Below are 24,078 nucleotides of genomic sequence, written 5' to 3'. Positions count from 1 at the left end.
TCTGGCTGTAAACACATAGTCTCCACTGCGCACCAGTATGGTGTCGGTTGGTCGGTGAGTCAGTCACCTAAACATCTCCTTTAGACAGCTGTCCGTCAGTCAGTCCATGCAGTGAATGAGGGATAACCAGAGATGAGTGAGTGTATGTGTTTGTGAACAATGAAATATGGCAATAAAAAAAAACTGTAAAACCACAATATTTGAACCTACAAACAGAGGTCGGAGAGATGAACAGCTTGGAGGAAATGTATCTCACTTTAGACGAAAATGACAAGAGGATAGAGAGACAAAGAGTGAGAGAGAAAGGGGAAGAGAAGAAAGAGAGAGGTTGACAGAGAAAGAGAGGGTGAGAGACAACATAACGAGACGTATACAAAGGGAGAGACAGAAAGTGAGAGTAGTGAACAGAGGGTGAGGAAGAGAGAGATATTTGAAGAGATAGGCGTAGATATGGGGGGGGGGGGTGAACTCACTTTGGCCTCGCTGGTCTCTTTGGAGGAGGAGCCTTTGGCCAGGGCGTCGCTCCTGCCAGAGACCTGGGGAGACAAGCCCCACCCTGGGTCAATACAACACACAGGACACAGGGCAGCAGGAGTCCGCAGAACTACCTCGTCTATTCTGATGCTGCATCCAAAACAGCAGGGCTGTTGGATATTTTCTTTGACATGCAGTTTGGGGTCCATCGCTCAACATGTGGCACCATTTGTCTTTCAACGTTGTTATTGGTTATTCCAACGTTGGACTTGGTTATTCCACTATGTTGACACTTGACAGTAGAAGTGAAGGCATAGTGTATCTGGCTAAAAAGCGTGTTAGGAGGACTTATAATGTATAAGGGGTCGCAGCCAGGAAAAAGGAAGTGAGAGGTAAAGTAGTGTATAGGTGGATGTAGAGAATGGGGTGAGATGTCAGCATGGGTGCAAGATGGTGAATTGAATCAAATGGAGATTTATGGAGGAAGTCACTGAAGTTAACTGGGAACTATTTTGGATCGCAAAGGGTAAAATATGAGACAAGCTGGGACCAGTTGTCTGGGAGAAGAAACTAGGAGGGGTTGTTAACAGGGAAAGCTATGCTACGGGATGTGGCATTAGGATAAGTGCACAATGGGAAAATAGCGTGTTAGCTGGGGCTTCATCTACTGAACATAACCTGTCTGAGGGAGGCAAAGCCATCATTAGACCAGTGGTGTCAAACTAATTTTGCCCCGGGGGCAGCATTCAGTCTTCAATGAGATCTGGAGGGCCGCACTGAAAATTGGTTGTATTGCCGTGCCGCCAAAATTAGCAAAAAATAGTCCTCTATCCATCGTTTTTGATTTTCCGACGCTCCCTGACAGTCATTTCGGCGATTATTAGTGAGCTGGTTACAGTCAAGAAACTGTATGAATGTAGGTCCATTCTCATTTCTACACAGTTCCCATTACAGTTTAGCCATTTTAAAGTATATCAAGTTCATTCCCCCAAAAAATGATTTGTTCTGTTCATTTATTTTTACTCAAACCACCCAAGGACTGTATTGGACCCCCGGGCCGTATGTTTGACACCACTGCATTAGACTGTGAACACTATCACTACAGAGCCCTACACAATATCATAATGACATTGTCTGTAAAACAAGCCCATCTGTGAAACAATATCTATTTTATTAATATAAGAACTAATGTATAAAACACAACCTGACCAATAAGCCTTGGAAATATTAAAGCGTGTAGCCGCATAAATGATGCGGGTATCCTCATCTATCACTGACGCACGACCCCTTACCTTCCCCCCTCCGGGCTGGTACTTCATGTTGTCCGTGGAGCCGATCTTGGAGCGCACATTGCGAATGTCTGGTGCGGGGGCTGTGCCTGGGCGGGAGGTGGTACGTGTGGCGTTGGCACTGCCCGTGGGGGTGGTGGCGGTGGGACGGGGGACGCGGGGCACATGCGGCTTCTTCTCTGATACTGTGGAGGAGGAGGGGGCAGGTTTGGTGGTGGAGGGGCGGACACGGGGGGTGGCGCTGGTGGTGCTAGCTATAGAGCTGCGGGTGGTGCTGGTCCGGGGCCGGGTGGAGTCTGCTAGAATGGAGGGAGGAGTAGGAGAAAAGAGGACAATAAACAACCAGGTAATGAAGCCGTTTAGATGCAAAAATACTTAAACTCAGTTCAGAGAAATGATATAGACCTGCTCTCTTCGCTACTCATACCATTCTGTGTGATTAAGAGCAGGTAATGGTTAATATGCTGTCAGCAACAATTTGAAAAACCTTTTTGGGAACATTCATCAGGCAGGTATCCTTTCTGCTCTGTAGCGACATAAACCCCAGTATGCACTGCAACGTTTATTATCCCACTTCCCAAATGTCTAACGGACATCACATGATGAACTAAATGTACCCTGCCGAGACTTAAGTCTTAGATCCGTCCAAACCGCCCTGAAAGAGTCTTATTTCTGAGCAGAAAGACATGCTCGGATCAGGAAATCATCCCCTCTTTATGCGTATGGTAACGGCTTCTGCCTGCGTTGCTGGTTATGCAACGTTGAGACCTGGTGCCAGTGTCAGCAGCTCGTGTCAACACTAGGGGAGTGTAATCCTCAGAGTGTGCTGTGTTGAGGTTTTTACACTCTGCTGCTTTTCTCTCTCTCGACGACTTCACCACCAATTTGTCACGGCCTACATGCTTCATCTGTGTGTTCCCGCATGACACTGTCACTCTTCATTTTCTGTCTCTCTCTGTGCAACAGCTGCCCCCAATCCCTCAACTGGTGTTACAGTACTGTGGCTGTCTGGCTGAAGGACTAGCGCTGGAGGAGGAGAGCAGAGAGAAGGGGGGGGGGGGGGGGACGAAGAGAAGAGAAGAGAGGAGGAGTGTTTCTGTACCCGTTGTTGACTTCAGAGTGCTGGGCTTCTTGTCCTCTCCTGGCTTGCTGTCAGTCTTTGATGCTGAGAGGCAGAACAAAAGAGATCAGAGTTCAACCTGTTATTGTCTTGTCAAAGTTTGTTTGGCAAAGCAGTGAAGTCACGTTGTGGAATGCAGAAACATTTTGGTACCCTGCTGGCTAGACGTCAGACACTTTGAATCACCAAAACAATAGGTCACGGTGTGTGTGTGTTGTGTGTGTGTGTACGCGTGTTCAAAAATGTGTAAGTGTGTAGCATAGCGACTCACCCAGAGGGCGTCTGGTTGCGGGTGCGCTGCCGGCAGTGCGGGATGCGAGGGGCATGCGGGTCGCCGTGGCTGGTTTACTGGTTGCCGTGGTTGCAGTGCCGTTTTTGGGGGCAGCAGTTCGAGCCGTGGAGGCGGCGGTGGCCTTTGGCACTAGAGGACGCCTCTCTGTGGTCGTCTGGAGGGAGAGACAGACAGGGAATGGGAGACGTTTGGTAAACAGATAGATAAGGGAAGGAAGGAGGGAGCTACACTATTTAGTTACAAATAATGGAGTAATGGAGTTTAATAACAAATATAAGGTTGAATGTACACCATAGCGCTCTCATACATTGAACCTGTGGCAAAGAACCTCTTTGTTGCATAATGTTACATTCCTTAAAAAAAAGGAACGTTGGATAATGTTATATTTATAAAACCACTTGCCTATCTAGTATTCGATGTACAACAAAAACATCAGCAAATCCTCATAAAGTAATTGCTATCATGATATCTCTCTCATTGCCATCTGGCTAGCCTGTACTGAATCCTCTGCAATCATATCCAAGCAGGACATTCAAGGGCCAGGCTCCATGGTGTTTAAGAGCATTCCCTCAATGCACTGCTCTATAGGGTATTTTCACAACAGAGTGGGCACGTTAGACTGCCTCACCCCTCGTGTGTTGTTTAGCCAAAAAAGCAGAGTAATTGAATTTACCAGCGATAATGTCACTGCCTGTAGTAAAACAGTCAACCACTAGAGGGCAATGGCAGATAATTCCTGCCTGGAGCGTGTATGGAACACCAAGTTCACGCTAACAACTATGGGCCATCACATACACTGAGTAGACATCACAATAGGAACGCCTTCCTAATATTGAGTTGCATCCCCTCTTTTGCCCTCAGAACAGCTTCAATTCATTGGGGCATGGACTCCAGAAAGTGTCGAAAGTCTTCCACAGGGATGCTGGCCCATGTTGACGCCAATGCTTCCCATAGTTGTGTCAAGTTGGTTGGATGTACATTGGGTGGTGGACCATTCATGGTACACACGGGAAACTGTTGAGCATGAAAAACCCAGCAGCGTTACAGTTCTTGACACAAACCGGTGTGCCTGGCACCTACTACCATACCCCGGTCAAAGGCACTTAAATAATTTGTGTTGCACATTCACCCTCTAAATCACCCTTGTCTCAATTGGCTCAAGGCTTAAAAATACTTCTTTCACCTGTCTCCTCCCCTTCATCTAAACAGACTGAAGTGGATTTAACAAGTGACATCAATAAGGGATCATAGCTTTCACCTGGTTTCACCTGGTCAGTCTGTCATGGAAAGAGCAGGTGTTCTTAATGTTTTGAACACTCAGTGTACAACAGGGGTGGCCATTATCATACGTACGGGGCAGGTGTTAGTCCAGACCATTGTTCCAACCAACCAGTAACACACCTGATTAATTGAACTAACCAAAGTCAACTACTGTTAATGCACAGGCCCACTTATATACAGCATATGGCAAGATCTGGCTCTGAATCAACACCATTTATAACATGGTGTGTGTTGCCTTGGCGCTGATGTAAGGATTGCACTAGGAACCAGGGATATAAAAAGAATGCCAATGCGCTGTGTGTCTGATGTCCCCATACATAGATACACCGCCCGAGGGAGGCTTTGCATGGAAAACAGCTTCGATTTCCGCGCCGTCCCCTCATTTATTCCCTCTCTCATCCAAATGTGTCTTACCATCTCTCGAGTCGCCCGCTCTTTTGACCTAGACTGTATCACTGTACTCCAATATTAAACAGCAGTGTAATATGTAGTTATTGGTTAGAATGTCAGCCCTGAGATTGGAAGGTTGGGAGTGCCATCCTGGGCCCAGACATACCAAGGACTGTAAAAATGGGACCTGATGCATCACTGCTTAGCACTAAGATAGATATGGGGTAAGGCTCTGCGATAGACTAGTGTCCTCTCCAGGGGTTGCACATCAAGCTGCTTTACGCTACAGAAACAGGAGATGGGCTCCAAGACCCGTGCAAGGCTACTTAATATGTAATTAAAGGCAAATACACCCGCAGGTTAGAGAAGTGGCTGTACTTCATGTACATTGTAGTGTGTTTCTGCTGCGCTGACGGCTGAAGGTGAGAGACTTAGGTGTGGTGTGGGAAGCCTTGAGCTGATGGTTGGCCCTGGGTCTCTCTAGTAAATGCCAAGGGAGGAGTGATGAATGCTGGCTGCATCTCCTCTGGCCCCCTACCCTCCAGCCCGACCTTCCCTCTATGAACCCTGCACTGAGTAATCCTGCGGACGGCCACTCAGCACCAGGGACACAAGGGCTTACTAGGAGACAAGTTTAGAAGGTGGATACATTACAGGCAGATTAGGCTCCGAGCAGCACCACTGCAGTGACAGAGCCTTTGTCTATAGCTCCTGTGGAAATTAACATAGTAGCTGAACTAACACTTATGCTAAACAGAACTGAACCTGCTCCTTCTTCTGATCAGCAAGATGATGAATAGGAGGTTGAAAGAAATGCTATGAGAGAAGAAGAAGGTGGTAGGTACTTCTCCCTACACAGAGAGACGCCACACAGGGGTGGCTATGGAGGTGGAGGGGACTGCGGCTGTCCCTAAAGCAGGGCAGGGCCACTCACCTTGGGCTTGACCTCACGTGGCGCAGTGGTGGAGGCGGTGGCTGCGGATGTGGGTCGGCTGACTGTGGACGAAGGCCGCTTGGGGCCAGCAGTGGGGGTAGGGGCCTTGGGCACGGGCGTTTTTTTGTTGAGGAGGGTGGCTGAGGTGGTGGTGGAGGTGGAGGAAGGGGTGGGGCGTTTGGGGGTGGCAGCACCAGCGGATGCTGCCGAGCTCGGCCGCGGCTTAGCGGCGCTCAGTTTGGTTGCCCCGGCGACAGGCTGCGAGATGGACGGCACACCAGACAAATGAAGAGCAAAACAAAGAACAAAGGCGAGAAAGAAAACAACAAAACACAAGATAGCAGCAGCAGCAGCAGCAGCAGGAGAAAGCAGCAGAAGCAGCCTTAATCATAATCAACAGAATACCAACAAATGGAACTGCCAGCTTGACAAAAACAAAAACTCTATTAAGTTACATCAAGTTAATATCAGCACTATAACAACGAAGACCAACATCCTTTCATTGTTCTTCATATTGTTGATTATGACAGATATCACTTCATTCAGTTAACTTCAATAGTCCTATCTTACAACTAACTATATGTGGATTTAAAAGTAGCAGTAGGAAAAGCGTTAGCAGCATGAGTGATGTATGATTTGATAATGTTCCTTTTTAAATCTAGACTGTGGCCTACCTTGGTCTTCTTGTCTGGACTGGGCAGGTCCTTGCTTGGTGTGGCACTGCTCCCATTGGTCGAGGGTTTACTTGCAGGTTTTTTGGCCTTATCAGCAGTCTCTGATTTCTTGTCCGTCTTTTTCTCAGGACTTTTCAGCTCTTTTTTCTCCGATTTCTCCACCTTAACCTGCTTGTCTAATTTCTCAGCCAGCACTGTTTTCTCTGGCTTCTTATCCTCCTTTTCCACGTTGTCTGTGGGCTTCTCAACGTTGTCTGTGGGCTTCTCAACGTTGTCTGTGGGCTTCTCAACGTTGTCTGTGGGCTTCTCAACGCTGTCTGTGGGCTTCTCAATGTTTTCTGTGGGCTTCTCAACGTTGTCTGTGGGCTTCTCAATGTTTTCTGTGGGCTTCTCAACGATGTCTTTGGGCTTCTCAATGTTGTCTTTGGGCTTCTCAACGTTTTCTGTTTCTTTCTCAGCTGTTACTGTTACCTTTCCAACATGGTCTGTCTTCTCCTTGTCAGGCTGTGTTTCCATCTTGTCAGGCTGTGTTTCTATCTTGTCAGGCTGTGTTTCTATCTTGTCAAATGTGTCCAACTTCACCACTGTCTCCGGTTTCTCTGGGGTCTTCTCCACTTTTTCAATATTCTGTTCTGTCTCCTCAGGCTTTTCAACCTTGTCCATCTTCTCTACTTTGTCAGTTTTCTCTACCTTGCCTGTGTTGTCGCCCTTATCCATTTTATCCACCTTCTCAGTTTTTTCTTCTTTGTCTACCTTTTCTGCCGGCTCCAGCTTTTCCGTTTTCTCTGCCTTGTCCATTTTACCCATCTTCTCTCCTTTGTCCAGTGGGCCTGCATATGCCACCTTCACTGACGCCTCAGTCTTCCCAGTCGAATCCTTCTTCTCCACTTTACCTAGCTTATCCAACATGTCAAATTGGTCTAACTTCTCAAAGTGGTCCATCGTCTCCTCTTTCTCTGGTTTGTCCATCTTCTCTGATTTGACTGTGTGTGAGAGAGAGAGCGAGAGCAAACAACATATTTTAGAACCATACCAATCAAGTGAATGAAATCATCATCAATACAAAGAACCAAATGCCTTGCTGACCTCAAGTACCACCACACACAGGGCAGTGACCAAACCGGATGACATTAATGTCATTTGAAGTGATTAACCACTATACACACACACGATATCCTATAGTCCCAAGGTCATGCTCAAAGGCATGCAAAGATGAATCTCTGCTGAAGTTTGAACAAGTGAATCACCTTTGATAATGGAATGAATCAACAGTAGCTCAGGCTGATTACATTTGGGGACACACAGGAAGGCTGGAGTGGAATTATCCTGTGGGCGAAGCCTGATTTAGAGATGGCCATTGACCCTGGCAATCAACCAACCAGCAGAGCTGAGGAAAAACCATAACCAATGACCATGACCATCTCTCAATACTGTCTACACAGACCGACAGTCGGGCAGACAGACCGACAGACAGTCGGGCAGACAGACCGACCGACAGTCGGGCAGACAGACCGACCGACAGTCGGGCAGACAGACAGACCGACCGACAGTCGGGCAGACAGACCGACCGACAGTCGGGCAGACAAATGCACACCCCAAAAAATATATTTTGCATTCCAGAGACATGTATGCATACACCAACATACCTACGCAGATACACATACACCGGCGCACAAGATAAACACACAAACTACTTCCATTTCATTTGGAATACATATTGCATTACTACATAGTGTGGCTTTGAACTCATTCTACCAACCCTACTGTATCTTGAAGTGTTCTGAGTAAGGCCAGAACAGACTCCACAGAGAAAAAGTGGCAGTAGTTTATAAAGACCCTTTGGTCACCGCAAATGTGTTATGGTGCTTTGCTTGCCTAGTAAAGTATGGTTGTCTCGTAAAATATGGCGGTGAGAGTGTGGAAGGCCAGCCTGCCTGTCCTGCTGCATTAGACACTGAGCAGCTGTGGGCTGGACACACAGACATGACCAACCTTAGGGGTGGACACAGCTAATTCACCATAGTACAGGCACCCAGAGCTAGAGATGAGAGGCAGCCTATTAGCCTAGTCACATCTGCTGATAGAAACTCTGTGGCTTTGATACTTTCACTGAGTATAATAATAATAACAATAATCAAGAAGACAATAGTGACACAGTGATCTAGCAAAGTGCAGTATGTGAAACACAAAACCCCACCTAATTCACTCTTTTCTCCCGGACGTATCCCTGAAGCTCTGCCGCCCCCCCCCCCCCCCCTCTACAGAGGCAGCTCATCCTTCAGCTCCTCTCTCACTCCTGGGTGCCTCATTAGAGGGCAGGCCATCTGGGGTACTGGCCCGCTCCACACCAGAGGGCCTCAGGCCCTTAACCCTAATGTTCCCACAACGCCTCAGGCTCACACTGTAGGAATGATGCTCAGACCCACAGTAGTAACTGACATTAGTAAGGTCGGGCACTGATGTTGGGCGATTAGGCCTGGCTCGCAGTCGGCGTTCCTATTCATCCCAAAGGTGTTCGATGGGGTTGAGGTCAGGGCTATGTGTAGGTCAATCAAGTTCTTCCACACCGATCTCGACAAACCGTTTCTGTATGGACCTCGCTTTGTGCATGGGGGCATTGTCATGCTGAAACAGGAAAGGCCTTCCCCAAACTGTTGCCACAAAGTTGGAAGCACAGAATCGTCTAGAATGTCATTGTATGCTGTAGCGTTAAGATATCCCTTCACTCGTACTAAGGGGCCTAGCTCAAACCATGAAAAACCGCCCCCAGACCATTATTACTCCTCCACCAAACTTTACAGTTGGCATTCAGGTAAGTAGCGTTCTCCTGCCATCCACCAAACCCAGATTAGTTGGTCAATGGCGGCAAGCTTTACACCACTCCAGCCGACACTTGGCATTGCGCATGGTGATTTTAGGATTGTGTGCGTCCGCTCGACCATGGAAACCCATTTCATGAAGCTCCCGACAAACAGTTCTTGTGCTGACTTTGCTTCTAGAGGCAGTTTGGAACTCAGTAGTGAGTGTTGCAACCGAGGACAGACAATTTTTATGCGTTACACGCTTCAGCACTCAGTGGTCCTGTTCTGTGAGCTTGTGTGGCCTACCAGTACGCGGTTGAGCCATTGTTGCTCCTAGAGGTTTCCAATAACAGCACTTTCAGTTGACCAGGGCAGCTCTAGCAGGGCAGAAATTTGATGAACTGACTTGTTGGAAAGGTGGCATCCTATGACGGTGCCACATTGAAAGTCACTGAGCTCTTCAGTAAATCTATTCTACTGCCAATGTTTGTCTATGGAGATTGCATGGCTGCATGCTCGATTTTATACACCTGTCAGCAATGGGTGTGTCTGAAATAGCTGAATCCAGTAATTTCAAGTGGTGTCCATATATGTTTGTGTATATATAGTGTAAATGTCAATGGATTGATTGGTAAAGCTATGACAATGACTAGACTGATGGTGCCCCCGGCTTTCAGTCCAGTTATAAGGAATGTCAATAGTCATTATTCTGTTTATTTTTACTATATTGATATAATGATACGGAGCTACAGGGATTATCACATTAAACAGCTGGACAACAGGATCGCCTAATGAAACCACTACACCACAAAATCGAAAATGCTCATTGGCTAAGCGCAAATAGCTCAGTTCTTTTTAAATAGCCCGGTATCTTCCTGGCTAAATAACCAACTAAATCAGTATTGTTCCAGAGGTTTGTGGAGTAATACACCAACGCATAATATCTCAGCTGTGCAGTGTGTCAGCATCAACCCAGTTAAACTGTTAATCCACTAGTATAAACAACCCGAAATGAGGATTAGATATCGTTGACTTTCATATTACCCAGCTATTAAACATCTGCATTATTTGACCTTTGGATAATATTGCTGGGAGAAGTCCACTGAAAGTAGTGACTGTACAGCCTGTGGGAGTCTATTCAAAACAAAGGACAAATACCATAGAGCTATCACTATGGCCACATTCAACCCATAATATCTAGAAACTGAGGAATCCTGTATCCTCCCATTAGCTTAAAAGTCTATTAGCTACACTGTAATGACAAATGGTGAAAAGGCTCTTTAGCAGTGTTAGCGATTCCGCTAACAGCACCTCCGTCACATCAGCGTAATCAGTCAGAGTAAACCCCAGAGGAAGCAGGATAACCATTTACCACAGACCCTGCTTCAATTACTTCAGACCTAAATCCCTTACCTTTGCATAATACATTTTCAAGTGTTTTGTCTAAACACCCAAATGAGAGATTAGAGAGGGCAAAGGGCTGTCTGAAGTTGGGGATCGTGGATGGGGGGGAACATTGTTAATGTAGACGCCATACATAACTGTGTACAGTGCTCCACAAACTTCAGAAGGGAGGAGAACAGAGGAAAACCAGAGAAACCGATAGGTGGACTAATATAATGAAGGCGCAAAAACAAAGCGCTCACCCAAATCCAGTCAGGCTACACGACAAGACAAAGGGAACGGAAGGAGACAAGGCACAACAACATGAGGCTTCATCTCTGTCGTCCACAGCTTTAACAGACTTGTCTTAATAAATCATATATAAACTGTATATCTTAATTAGCTAAGACACTGGAGATCCAATAGAGTTCTACTGAACCCAAACCCAGTATTTGGTTGATTTATGAAGCAGTATGAAGAGGCACCCTCAAAACAACCTCATCAACTGTGCTCCCACTCCTCTCTCCTTCCCAGCCTGAGAAAGCCTGTGAGAAGCTTTAGCACGGTGGATTTTCAAGCTACATTCACAAGGTAATTATGGATTAGCCGGTGAATACCAACAAAGGTGATATGCAGAGCACTCCGAGAGCGCTGGGACCTATAAAGCCGCTGAAGCCAACATACTCAAACAACCTCAACAGCCAGCTTTGTGTCTCAGTCTCCCCACCACTGAGCAGCAGGGCTAAATGTAAACAAGAAGCCATTTTGAAACCTCCAGTAGAAGGGCAATAATACTTCATGAACAGAGCATCTGATTAGAAGCATTCATCACTCTTAGGGCCTATGACGCTGATGTCATTGTGAAGGAAGACATTTTCTGGAGATATGATGACATTGTGGCGGTCACCCGTCAATCCATTATTATCTATCCCAATAAATCTCACACAGCCGTCTGCCACCCTCATTTCTTGTTTCAGTTAGCCAACTAACACAGTGGGAGACAACTCTGTCTTTTCTATGCTGGGTCAGTTCATTAGACCATACATTAGCATAGACACAATTCAAGCTCTATTAAGGTGGCTAAACAGCCTTTAAACCACTTCTCTGGTCTTTTTAATTAACTGTTTTTTATGGGAGGTGATAGAAAAACGTGACAGCGATAAGACAGCATCTCCACATGGATGTTGAGACCATCGGATTGCTTCTTACATTTTCAGAGTCGCATTAGATAAGGAAAAACACTCACTGCTCCAACACTAACACTCAAAACTACCAATGAAACTCCTTCCGAACAAGTTTAAAGTAACTGTCCAGCGAAAATCTCATTTTAAAAGTTAATATTCTGTTAACTCATAACCAAATAATGTTGTTGACTTATCCTATACTCGTATTTGTGGTGAAAGCATAAATTGGAGAAGAAAGAAAACACTTCAAAAACACCACAAACTTGTATCTCAAACAGACGTTTAAAAAATGCTTGCCATTTCCACATAGAGGATGATGTTATCCTCCAGAGGAGCAGTCTAGTCACATTAATATTTTTAATGACCGGTATTTGCCCACACCTTTCTGTTGTTGGTGTACACCCACACCACACCAGCACACACAAAAAGCTGCTTTTTAACATACTTATTTAAAAAAAAATTGGAAGGAAAATGATTTCAGTCATATTATAATTAATTATAAGTCATATTTCATATAAATCTGGAAACACTGGACAGTTACTTTAAACAGGCATAACCTGACTATTTTCTTGGGTATTTCACTCTGGTTCCTCAGATGACAAGATCAATCCTTGAGGCGAACGTAGCCTTATTAAAAGACATTACCTCCAGCCTCACCCGGAAGCCGCTAAGAGGCAGCATCCTAGACAACATATTTGTGCCTTCCAAAGGAACGATCCTCCTTGGTGACTATTCTCCACACATCAAAGAAGCTGCTGGCCGTCTATAGAATGTTTGGAGTGATTTAGTGAGAGTGGATGACATTGCGTTTCACTCTATTTAGCTGTCAGAAAACTGAGCCTTTTTTTTGTTCATGTTAAGCTGCTCACTTGGTGTGTGGCTCAGGTGCGGCTCTAGTCACCACAAAGGCTTGTATCCAACAAGGCAACTTCAAAGGCAGAAATAAACGACAAACCCAGGCTATTAATCAAAGTTATTCCATATGGTGTCAGGTTTGACAGGCAGCTTTTGGAAGGACTTAGGCATTACCTACTGTATACTGGTATGACACCTGACATATATACACAAGGACGATCCACATTGACCATGGAAACACTTACAGGGTCCTCTCTGGATTGGATTTATTCCTCTCTCTGACACACACACACACACACACACACACACACACACACACACACACACACACACACACACACACACACACACACACACACACACACACACACACACACACACACACACACACACACACACACACACACACACACACACACACACACACACACACAATCACTGCACTGCAGCCTTGACTGCAAGACAGATCATTGCAGAGGGATTTATCTAATCTACTCTGTATGTGACGGAGGTCAGGAAAGTGTTGCTAATATATGAGCCTAAAGTATCCATCACATCCAGACCTGAACCTTCCTCCACTCCCCATTTCAGACAGTAGTGCATTGTGTCCTTGGTAACTGCATGATCATATACAGTAGAGTGGATTCGACTTCAGCACGGAGAGGAAAAAAACCCACTTGAGCTGTGCTGATGAGATCTGGAGGGTTCTACAGCTCTCTGTCCCCCTGGGTAACAGGCCTCTTACGCACAACCTTACACATCGATCACTTACTCACAGAGACATATGCATGCGCACAAAGAGAGAGCCACATAGGAACGCTGAGACAAACGTTTGAATGTGTGCGTGTCAAAATATTTTAAACATAATAGCATAAGTAGAAAATGATGCATGCATACAAATCACCTTTACGCATTTAACTCTAGGCCTATTTAAAAAGCTTGCCCAAATTGCAAGTGTGTTAATAATTGCAACAAACTTTTTTTCTGGTATTTTTGTTGAGGTCAAACACAAACATGGGTAATTTAAAAAAAAAATTGTATTGACGTAAGGCTAAATTAATCTGAGACAAACGGACGCAAAGAAAAACACTCACACAGTACCACACATTTGTGCACACAAGAAGAAACACAAACAGAAACGTGTACAGAAACAGCCCAACAAAGCCCAGAGTCTTTACTACCGAGCACTCATTATGGGCCACATCCATCCTTCTGCTTAGTAGGAGATAAGGACAGCGGCATTGAGTGACAATTATCTGTTTCGTTCTGGGGAGAAACGTCTCACTATGACTCCAAACCATGAAGAAAGACACTCAAGTGATTCAAAGCCTGTTTGTGTACGAGTTCCTTTGTCTCTCCACGCTACATCTCTCCTCCAGTATCGTCTCCTAATCCCTCTCTCCAAACGGGAGAGAGAGAGAGAGAGAGAGAGAGAGAGAGAGAGAGAGAGAGAGAGAGAGAAGGGGATAGATTGGAACTGAGGGAGCCAGTACAAATACATTCAGGCAGATTCTTATAGTGGGACACATTTTTTTCTCTCTCTATATGTCTGTGTATCTCTCTCTCCCCTCTGGAGCCAGAGAGGGCAAATTTGCTTATCGATATTTCCCACATCCCAGTTGGGGAGCCAAGGCGAATGCCTGAACAGAGCTAGCCGGCCGACGTGCGTGTGGATTCATTAATGCGCACGCTCCACATGAACACTCTTTACACGTGCAAACTGCCTTTGAATGACCTTGTCAAGCCAGTGCACGCTCACACACAGTCGCACACTCCCTCTGGCCAGTTCACACACTCTCATTCTGAGCTCTCCGGGACGCCGGCACTTTAATGCTCCAGCGTCCACGAGGCAGATTGCTGGCACACTTTAGCGACAGAGAGCGAGAGAGAGGGAGCGGCGGTCATTAAAAGCGACGAGTGAAGAAACAGACGGATTTTGGTGATGGGTTTACATCTCCAGTGACCCTGTTCGGCTAAGGGGCAGGAGTTATCGGATGTGACCGAGGCCATCTTGGCTCTGCCTCTCCCCCACTCCTCCCAGAGGACTAATGACTGTGTCGGTGGCCAGAGAGAGAGAGAGAGAGAGGCCAAGTCTAGCTCTGGACTCTGTCTGGTCTGTGGTAATGAGCTGTGTCGGCAGCATGACCCAGTCCCACATTCCCAGTCCGCTGACGGTCACCTAGATATAGTACATCCACATGCAACACGCTTAGCGAATCACATGCAAAGTGACAAGTATACTCCTACTGCACATACACCTGCAAGTAAAACACACACACAAGGCTGCACTGGGCATATACTGTACTATGCCATCAATCACTATACCATCCTTAAGAAACTCTCCCTCTACCTTCCCTTTCTCTTCACACTACTTGACTGGCACCTCAGACTGGTGGAAGCAGCTCAGTTGTAAATCAGACAGTGTGATGCCACATCTCCCCCCTACACACAATCTGGGCCGTCTGCAGTCTGCAGGCCATTTGAGGAGGCCATTGCCAGAGGGCAGCACTAGTAGCAGCCAGATAGCATCACCATCACCTACCCTCCATTCTGGTGAAAGGGTTGGTAGTAACCATGCCATCACCAAAACCGGTGCCAAGATTGGTGCCTATACCCACGCCAAAGCCAGTGCCCGAGTTGGTACTCATACCTGCTCCAAAGCCGGTGCCCATGCCTGCTCCAAAGCTGGTGTCTGGGTTGCTACCCATACCAGCGCCAAAGCTGGTGCCTGAGTTGGTACCCACGTCTGCTCCAAAGTCAGTGCCGAGGTTGGTATCCATACCAGTGCAGATGTTGGTACCCATACCCGTGCCAAAGCCGGTTCCTGGGTTTGTGTCCAGGCCGGTGCCCATCCCACTGATGGCCTGGCTGCTGAGGGGTACAGGCAGCAGCACATCCTGGTTCTTGTCTGCCCCTGGCCCCTCCACGATGCCCTCTAGAGGTGAGAGAGGAGAGCTGCCCCCACAGTCTCTCATTGGGGGGAAGGGTGAGAAGTGTAGGTTGGGCTCCTGGTCCTGCCTCAGGTCGGAGCGGGTGGCGCCTGCAGCAAACAGAGTGGGGGGCAGCTGGTCGTCCGAAACAGTCAGTGAACGCTTCATGGTGGAGTGGCAGGAGCGGCGTGGGCCGCTCATGGGCGTTGTTAGCTCGTCCAGCCCAGCTCCAGGGTAATGGTCGGGCAGCTCCAGGCTAGAGGGTACCGAGAGGTGGGAGCATTCGGACATGGCCCGACGCAGGGCCTTCCGCTGCTGGTCAGCACGCCCCATGAAACACGGCTCAAGCTCCACCTCTTCCTCCTCCTCCTCGCTCTCCTCCGAGGATCCCTCTGTCATTTGGAGGCCGCCTAGTGCTGATGCGCTGTCCTCGTCGCCCCTCTCCAGGTAGTTGTCATTGACAACACCGATGACGCAGTAATTAGGGCTGGCAGTATTCTGGGGTGGAAGGGTCTTGGGGCTGGACTCTGAGAATCCAGGGTTCCACACACCGGTGCTGGCTGGGGCTGGTATGGGCGGGCTAGAGGGTGAGGGTAGCTCCATGCGTCGAGCTGGGGAACCAGGTACGGGGGGAGGTAGGACCCCATTGTTCCCACAGCTGAGGGGGGAGGGGGAGGAAGACACTTGGCTTTCTGGGCTCTCCCCAGCGCTGCCTAACCCCTGAAAGCCCCCCCTGCCAGGTACCTTGAGATCCGCATCCAAGCCAACACCGGCTGACGGGTCGAAGAAGCACAGCTTGTCCTCGTCGGTGAGTCCCGGGGCCCCACCGAGGCTTCTGGGAGGCCCCATGTCTCCATGCTGCCAGTCCCAAGCCTGGGGGGCTGTGGCGGGGGCCATGGAGGGGACCTTACACAGCTCACTGTACTCTGAGAACGGAGAGCCAGGCGGCTGGTTGGAGAGAGAAGACATGCTTTCCCTCCTTTCTCACTCGCTCTTTTTTCTCCTCAGGCTACGTTTCTCTGTCCTCCGGTTGTTCTCGTTCCCCTGTGTGTTATGTTGTTCCTTCTAGTTAGGATGCACAGGTGGGGTCTGTCTCGGCTGCGGCAGGGCCAGTGAGGAAGGCGAGCGCGCGTGTGTGTGTGTGATGTAGCCTCTCTCTCTCTGTGCCTCTTCGCTCTCAATTGACCAAGAAGCAGTGTGAACTGGGCTCCTCTTTCTCTATCGCTCCCTCCCTCCCTCCTCCCTCTCACTCACTGACAGCCTTTTGCATGGCTCTTGGTCATGTGACTCAAGTGTGTGGCTGCTCATTCGCTGCTGCCAATTCACATCTCCCTCCCCCTGTGGTGGTGTGTACATCCCCCTCCTCTCAGTTTTTTTCTCTCCAAGCTTTCCCTTTCTACCCCAGTCCCACCCTCTCTCTCATCCTTCTCCCCAGGCAACACACAACCCCAGGGAGATGAGAGGGAGGTTTTGGGGCAGCTGCTTTAGGGGAGCATGTTTGTAGCTAGGGCATCTCTCTCGCTCTCTCTCACAGCAAAGTGATCCATTTCTTGGTAACATATCTCCATTTGACCTCACCTCACTTCACACATTCACTCTGTGTACCTCTCTCTGAAGCTCTCACACACTGTGTCTCTGAGCCAGACAGCCAGTAGTGTACCCTGGCAGAGGCCTCTGTCGAGCGGAGCCAAGGTCTAGAGCCTGGCCCCTTTGTTAATGACTTTGTTGTGGGCACTGTGCTTACCCTTACTCTGCAGGATGTGTGTGAGAGAAAAACATTTTGAATTTGAGAGAGAGAGAGAGAGAGAGAGAGAGAGAGAGAGAGAGAGATGGTGGATGTATCTGTCTGTGTGTGAGAAGGGGATTGTTTGTGTGTAAAGATAACACAGACTCACAGTCAGCCCAGTCACAGTAGGAGAGAAGGGGGGGTAGGAAGGAAAGAGGGTTGTCAGATATATGAAAACCACTGCCTTCCAAAAGCACCGTAGATGCCTGTCGTCCCTGATCTCGTCACGAAAAAGGAGCTGAGCAGTGGAGAGAAAAACCACGCTCAAGAAGAGATCGACTTCTGACACAAACGCAAACACATAGTCTGTGAGAAAGCCTTTGCCTGGCCTCAACTCTGCACGGGCGAGCCCTCAAGACCTTAACAGCAACGACAACGCACACACTCTGACCTGACTTCACTCTCTCAACCCTGAATCACCATGAGGTCCATTCTGATTCAGTCTCACCCAGATTCTGCTGCATTACTAAAGGCATATTTTGAAACTGGAGTACAGTGGAAACATTCTCAGTCCCAATCCCGGTTGAATATGTACAGTTGAAGTCAGATGTTTACATACACCTTAGCCAAATACATTTAAACTCAGTTTTTCACAATTCCTGACATTTAATCCTAATAACAATTCCCTGTCTTAGGTCAGTTAGGATCACCACTTGATTTTAAGAATGTGAAATGTCAGAATAATAGTAGAGAGAATGATTTATTTCAGATTTTATTTCTTTCATCACATTCCCAGTGGGTCAGAAGTTTACATACACTCAATTAGTATTTGGTAGCATTGCCTTTAAATTGTTTAACTTGGGTCATACGTTTCGGGTAGCCTTCCACAAGCTTCGCACAATAAGTTGGGTGAATTTTGACCCATTCCTCCTGACAGAGCTGGTGTAACTGAGTCAGGTTTGTAGGCCTCCTTGCTCGCACACGCTTTTTCAGTTCTGCCGACAAATTTTCTATAGGATTGAGGTCAGGGCGTTGTGATGGCCACTCCAATACCTTGACTTTGTTGTCCTTAAGCCATTTTGCCACAACTTTGAGAGTGTATTTGGGGTCATTGTCCATTTGGAAGACCCATTTGCGACCAAGCTTTAACCTCTTGGGGCTAGGTGGGACGCTAGCGTGCCACCTGTGGTGCACTCCATCAACAGCAGGTGCATTTCAAGAGCGGCAAATTTGAATCCAAATAAATGTCAAAATTCAAATTTTTCAAAAATACAACTATGTTACACCATTTGAAAGATAAACATCTCCTTAATCTAACCACGTTTTACGATTTCAAAAAGGTTTTACGGCGAAAGCATAAATTTAGAGTATGTTAGGACAGTACATTTACAAGAGTTGTGTGTAATGTTTTGTCAAGTCAAAGACAGGGTCACCAAAACCATAAAACCAGCTAAAATGATACACTAACCTTTTACAATCTCCATCAGATGACACTCCTAGGACATTATGTTAGACAATGCATGCATTTTTAGTTCTATCAAGTTCATATTTATATACAAAAACAGCGTTTTACTATGGCATTGATGTTGAGGAAATCGTTTCCCTCCAATAACCGGCAGTCAAGTCAGCGTCAGAAATTAAATAATTAAAATTAGAAAACATTGGTAAAATATTATATTGTCATTTAAAGAATTATAGATTTACATCTTTTGAACGCAATCAACTTGCCAGATTTAAAAATAACCTTACTGGGAAATCACACTTTGCAATAATCTGAGCACTGTGCCCAGAAAAATACGCGTTGCGATACAGACTAGACGTCATGTTGGGGAGATCTAAAATCGAAAATACTATGTAAATAATCCATTACCTTTGATTCTCTTCATCAGATGTCACTTCCAGGTATCACAGGTCCATAACGAATGTAGTTTTGTTCAAAAAAGCTCATCATTTATGTCCAAAAATCTCCGTCTTGTTAGCACATGATGTAAGCCAGCCGGACTTCTCGTCATGAACGAGGGGAAAAAATATATTTCCGTTCGTTCAAACATGTCAAACGTTGTATAGCATAAATCATTAGGGCCTTTTTTAACCAGAACATGAATAATATTCAAGGTGGACGAATGCATAGCCTTTTATAACGTATTGGAACGAGGGTACCCAACATGAAGTAGCGCGCCAGGTGTCTAATGGGACATCACCGTTCCATGGCTCTTGTTCGGTCAGATCTCCCTCCAGAAGACTCAAAACACTTTGTAAAGGCTGGTGACATCTAGTGGAAGCAATAGGAAGTGCCAAAATATTCCTAAACCCCTGTGTTTTTCAATGGGAGAGGTTTAAACTCAATACAACACATCAGGTATCCACTTCCTGTCAGAAAATGTCTCAGGGTTTTGCCTGCCAAATGAGTTCTGTTATACTCACAGACACCATTCAAACAGTTTTGGAAACTTTAGAGTGTTTTCTATCCATATATAATAAGTATATGCATATTCTAGTTACTGGGTAGGATTAGTAACCAGATTAAATCGGGTACATTTTTTTTATCCAGACGTGCAAATGCTGCCCCCTAGACCCAACAGGTTAACTTCCTGACTGACGTCTTGAGATGTTGCTTCAATATATCCACATAATTGTCCTCCCTCATGATGCCATCTATTTTGTGAAGTGCACCAGTCCCTCCTGCAGCAAAGCACCCCCACAACATGATGCAGCCACCCCCGTGCTTCACGGTTGGGATGGTGTTATTCGGCTTGCAAGCCTCCCCCATTTTCCTCCAAACATGACGATGGTCATTATGGCCAAACAGTTCTATTTTTGTTTCATCAGACCAGAGGACCTTTCTCAAAAAAGTACGATCTTTGTCCCCATGTGCAGTTGCAAACCAAAGTCTGGATTTTTTATGGCGGTTTTGGAGCAGTGGCTTCTTCCTTGCTGAGCGGCCTTTCAGGTTATGTCGATATAGGACTCGTTTTACTGTGGATATAGATACTTTTGTACCTGTTTCCTCCAGCATCTTCACAAGGTCCTTTGCTGTTGTTCTGGGATTGAAGTGCACTTTTTGCACCAAAGTACGTTCATCTCTAGGAGAAAGAACACGTCTCCTTCCTGAGCGTTATGACCGCTGCGTGGTCCCATCGTTTTTATACTTGCGTACTATTGTTTGTGCAGATGAACGTGGTACATTCAGGTGTTTGGAAATTGCTCCCAAGGATGAACCAGATTTGTGGAGGTCTACAATTTCTTTTTCTGAGGTCTTGGCTGATTTCTTTTGATTTTCCCATGATGTCAAGCAAAGAGGCACTGAGTTTGAAGGTAGGCCTTGAAATACATCCACAGGTACACTGCCAATTGACTCAAATTATGTCATTAAGCCTATCAGAAGCTTCTAAAGTCATGATATAATTTTCTGGAATTTTCCAAGCTGTTTAACCTGTCTGGGCTAGGGGGCAGTATTTTCACGGCCGGATAAACGTACCCGATTTAAACTGGTTACTACTCTTTCCCAGAAACAAGAATATGCATATTATTAGTAGATTTCTAGTTTCTAAAACTGTTTGAATGGTGTCTGTGAGTATAACAGAACTCATATGGCAGGCAAAAACCTGAGAAAATTCCAAGTAGGAAGTGGCCTGTCTGACAATTTGTTGTTCTTCTTTCTAGTCCCTTTCGAAACTACAGTATCTCTGGGGTTACATTGCACTTTCTAAGGCTTCCATTGGCTCTCTAAAGCCTTCAGAAACCGGATTGAGGCGTCTCCTGTCTCTGGGCAGAGTATACTAGCACAGTTTGTCAGTGGTCTGCCTGGTGACTAAGAGATTGGACATGAGCGGTCCCGCGACATGCTGTTTTTTATTTTCCTCTTTGAATGAAAACACTATTGTCCGGTTGGAATATTATCGCTATTTTACGAGAAAAATACCATAAAAATTGATTTTAAACAGCGTTTGACATGCTTCTAAGCACGGTAAAGGAACATTTCGATTTTTTCGTCTCGAAATGCGCTCATGCGTTACCCTTTGGATAGTGACCTGAACGCACGAACAAAACGGAGGTATTTGGACATAACTATGGATTATTTGGAACAAAAACAACATTTCTTGTGGAAGTAGCAGTCCTGGGAGTGCATTCTGACGAAGATCAGCAAAGGTAATACAATTTTTCTAATAGTAATTCTGAGTTTAGTGAGCCCCGAACTTGGCGGGTGTCAAAATAGCTAGCCGTGATGGTTGAGCTATGTACTCAGAATATTGCAAAATGTGCTTTGGCCGAAAAGCTATTTTAAAATCTGACATAGCGATTGCATAAAGGAGTTCTGTATCTATAATTCTTAAAATAATTGTTATCTATTTTGTCAACGTTTATGGTGAGTAATTTAGTAAATTCACCGGAAGTTTTGGGTGGGAATGCATGTTCTGAACATCACATGCCAATGTAAAAAGCTGTTTTTGGATATAAATATGAACTTGATTGAACAAAACATGCATGTATTGTATAACATAATGTCCTAGGAGTGTCATCTGATGAAGATCATCAAAGGTTAGTGCTTCAATTAGCTGTGTTTTGGGTTTATGTGACATATATGCTTACTTGGAAAATGGCTGTGTGATTATATGTGGCTATGTACTCTCCTAACATAATCTAATGTTTTGCTTTCGCTGTAAAGCCTTTTTGAAATCGGACAATGTGATTAGATTAACGAGAGTCTTGTCTTTAAAATGGTGTAAAATACTCGTATGTTTGAAAAATTGAAATTATTGCATTTTTGAGGTTTTGTATTTCGCGCCACCCTCTTCCACTGGCTGTTGAATAGAGTGGGACGGTGACGTGCCACCTAGCCCATAGAAGTTAAAGGCACAGTCAACTTAGTGTATGTAAACTTCTGACCCACTGGAATTGTGAGACAGTGAATTATAAGTGAAATAATCTGTCTGTAAACAATTGTTGGAAAAATTACTTGTGTCATGCACAAAGTAGATGTCCTGACTTGCCAAAACTATAGTTTGTTAACAAGAAATTTGTGGAGTGGTTGAAAAACGAGTTTTAATGACTCCAACCTAAGTGTATGTAAACTTCCAATTTCAACTGTACATTTGATACATACCAGTCGGTTAGGTTTCACAGTAATCCGTCTGTCAGTCATGCCACAGAAGGACAGTGACAGCCAAAATGACTGTCTTGGAGCTTTGAAGAGGAGCTGTATGGCTGTGAGTGGGGTGTAGAGACAGTTCTGAACCACAGTCAAACACCAGGACCCAGGACATGGCCGTTCCCGCCCCAAAACACCCCCCCTCTAACCTTTAAGTGTCAGCTGAGGATTCAAAATGAATGACCACCTGTCTCAGCCAGAGTGAAGGTTTACTCTGGGCTACAATGAACATCTCCTGATTGATTGACTAACCGTCAATGTGAACCAGGACAGGGACAAGACAGAGAACATTCTTTGATGTTAACCCCAGCGTAACCCTTAACAAGGCACTGCGTAACATTAGTTAGATTGACCCAAGCATGTGAAAAGTGTGCAACTTTCTTTATTTCTACACAGTTCAGCTCAGAGTTTAGTAATGCGGGAAAAGATGTGATGGGCAACAGGCTCTGACAAATGTACATCTCTGGTCTGTGTGAAGCTTCTGTGGCTTCGGAAACCAAAATAGATGTATTGTCCACAGAAACACACACCAACAGACAGAAACACATGCTTTTACCAGTCATCCAGTCCCCCAGCACTAATGGGGCCACGTTACATAAGCTCCAGTTGAGTCTGCTTCTGCAGCTCAGAGTATGAAGCTCTGACAATAGACACAAGGCCAGGACAAACACAATGAGACAGATCTGATCAGACGCAATCCCTTCCGATGCTAATCACAAGCCGAGAAGCTACTATAAAAAAAACAAAGTGGCCGCATACAGACGGATGTGTGGTATGGTGAATGAAGCAAACCATAGATTTGCAATGTGGAAAAACATGACTGTTTTTAGAAATAGTATTTGCACGATTCTTCAATGTGTTTAGACAACATTGTCAACCATTCATGATCACGTCAGAATTTCTTAGTGTATTTTGTAGTGGTGTCCTGTACCTGTGTACATCAAGAGTCGAACCTGGTAGTGTAGTGTAGAGAATGGTAGTGTGGGGTAGTGTAGGATAGGGTAGTGCAGAGTAGGGTGGTGTAGTGTAGGATAGTGTAGTGTAGGGTAGTGTAGCGTAGTGTAGTGTAGGGCAGGGTAGTGTAGTGTAGGGTAGTGTGGGGTAGTGTAGGATAGGGTAGTGCAGAGTAGGGTAGTGTAGTGTAGGATAGTGTAGAGTAGGGTAGTGTGGGGTAGTGTAGGATAGGGTAGTGCAGAGTAGGGTAGTGTACTGTAGTGTAGGGCAGTGTAGGGTAGTGCAGGGTAGGGTAGTGCAGGGTAGGGATGTGTAATGTAGCGTAGGGTAATGTAGTCTCGTGTAGGGTAGTGTGGGGTAGTGTAGCGTAGCGTAGTGTAGGGTAGTGTAGTGTGGTGCAGGGTAGGGTAGTGTAGTCTCGTGTAGGGTAGTGTAGTCTCGTGTAGGGTAGTGTAATGTAGGGTAGGGTAGTGTTGTGTAGGGTAGGGTTGTGTAGGGTAGGGTGGTGTTGTGTAGGGTAGTGTATTGTAGGGTTGGGTAGTGTAGTGTTGTGTAGGGTAGTGTATTGTAGGGTTGGGTAGTGTAGTGTAGGGTTGGGTTGGGTAGTGTAGTGTAGGGTTGGGTAGTGTAGTGTAGGGTTGG

At 46.0% G+C, this 24,078-nt stretch overlaps 1 protein-coding gene across 9 annotated transcripts in view; it reads right to left on the bottom strand.

The window, feature by feature from the left end:
- The window catches only part of LOC106590274 (uncharacterized), a 124,182-nt gene that overhangs the window by 18,598 nt on the left and 81,506 nt on the right, over window positions 1-24,078 (bottom strand). For 4 of the 9 annotated variants that reach the window (XM_014181093.3, XM_014181095.3, XM_014181101.3 and 1 more), the window contains 6 exons: window positions 6,455-7,437; window positions 5,781-6,038; window positions 3,155-3,329; window positions 2,866-2,928; window positions 1,767-2,062; window positions 474-536 (listed from right to left, as the gene is read on the bottom strand). In XM_014181093.3, the coding sequence (XP_014036568.2) occupies window positions 474-536; window positions 1,767-2,062; window positions 2,866-2,928; window positions 3,155-3,329; window positions 5,781-6,038; window positions 6,455-7,437 (1,838 nt within the window). Of the gene's footprint in view, window positions 1-473; window positions 537-1,766; window positions 2,063-2,865; window positions 2,929-3,154; window positions 3,330-5,780; window positions 6,039-6,454; window positions 7,438-15,327; window positions 16,822-24,078 lie in introns of those variants that run through there. The other 5 variants (XM_014181100.3, XM_045710578.2, XM_014181104.3 and 2 more) reach the window with 4 other exon arrangements.

The sequence above is a fragment of the Salmo salar genome, chromosome 29, assembly GCF_965601325.2.
Source record: "Salmo salar chromosome 29, fSalSal1, whole genome shotgun sequence".
Lineage (NCBI taxonomy): Eukaryota > Metazoa > Chordata > Actinopteri > Salmoniformes > Salmonidae > Salmo > Salmo salar.
This window is presented reverse-complemented; position numbering and strand designations above follow the sequence as displayed.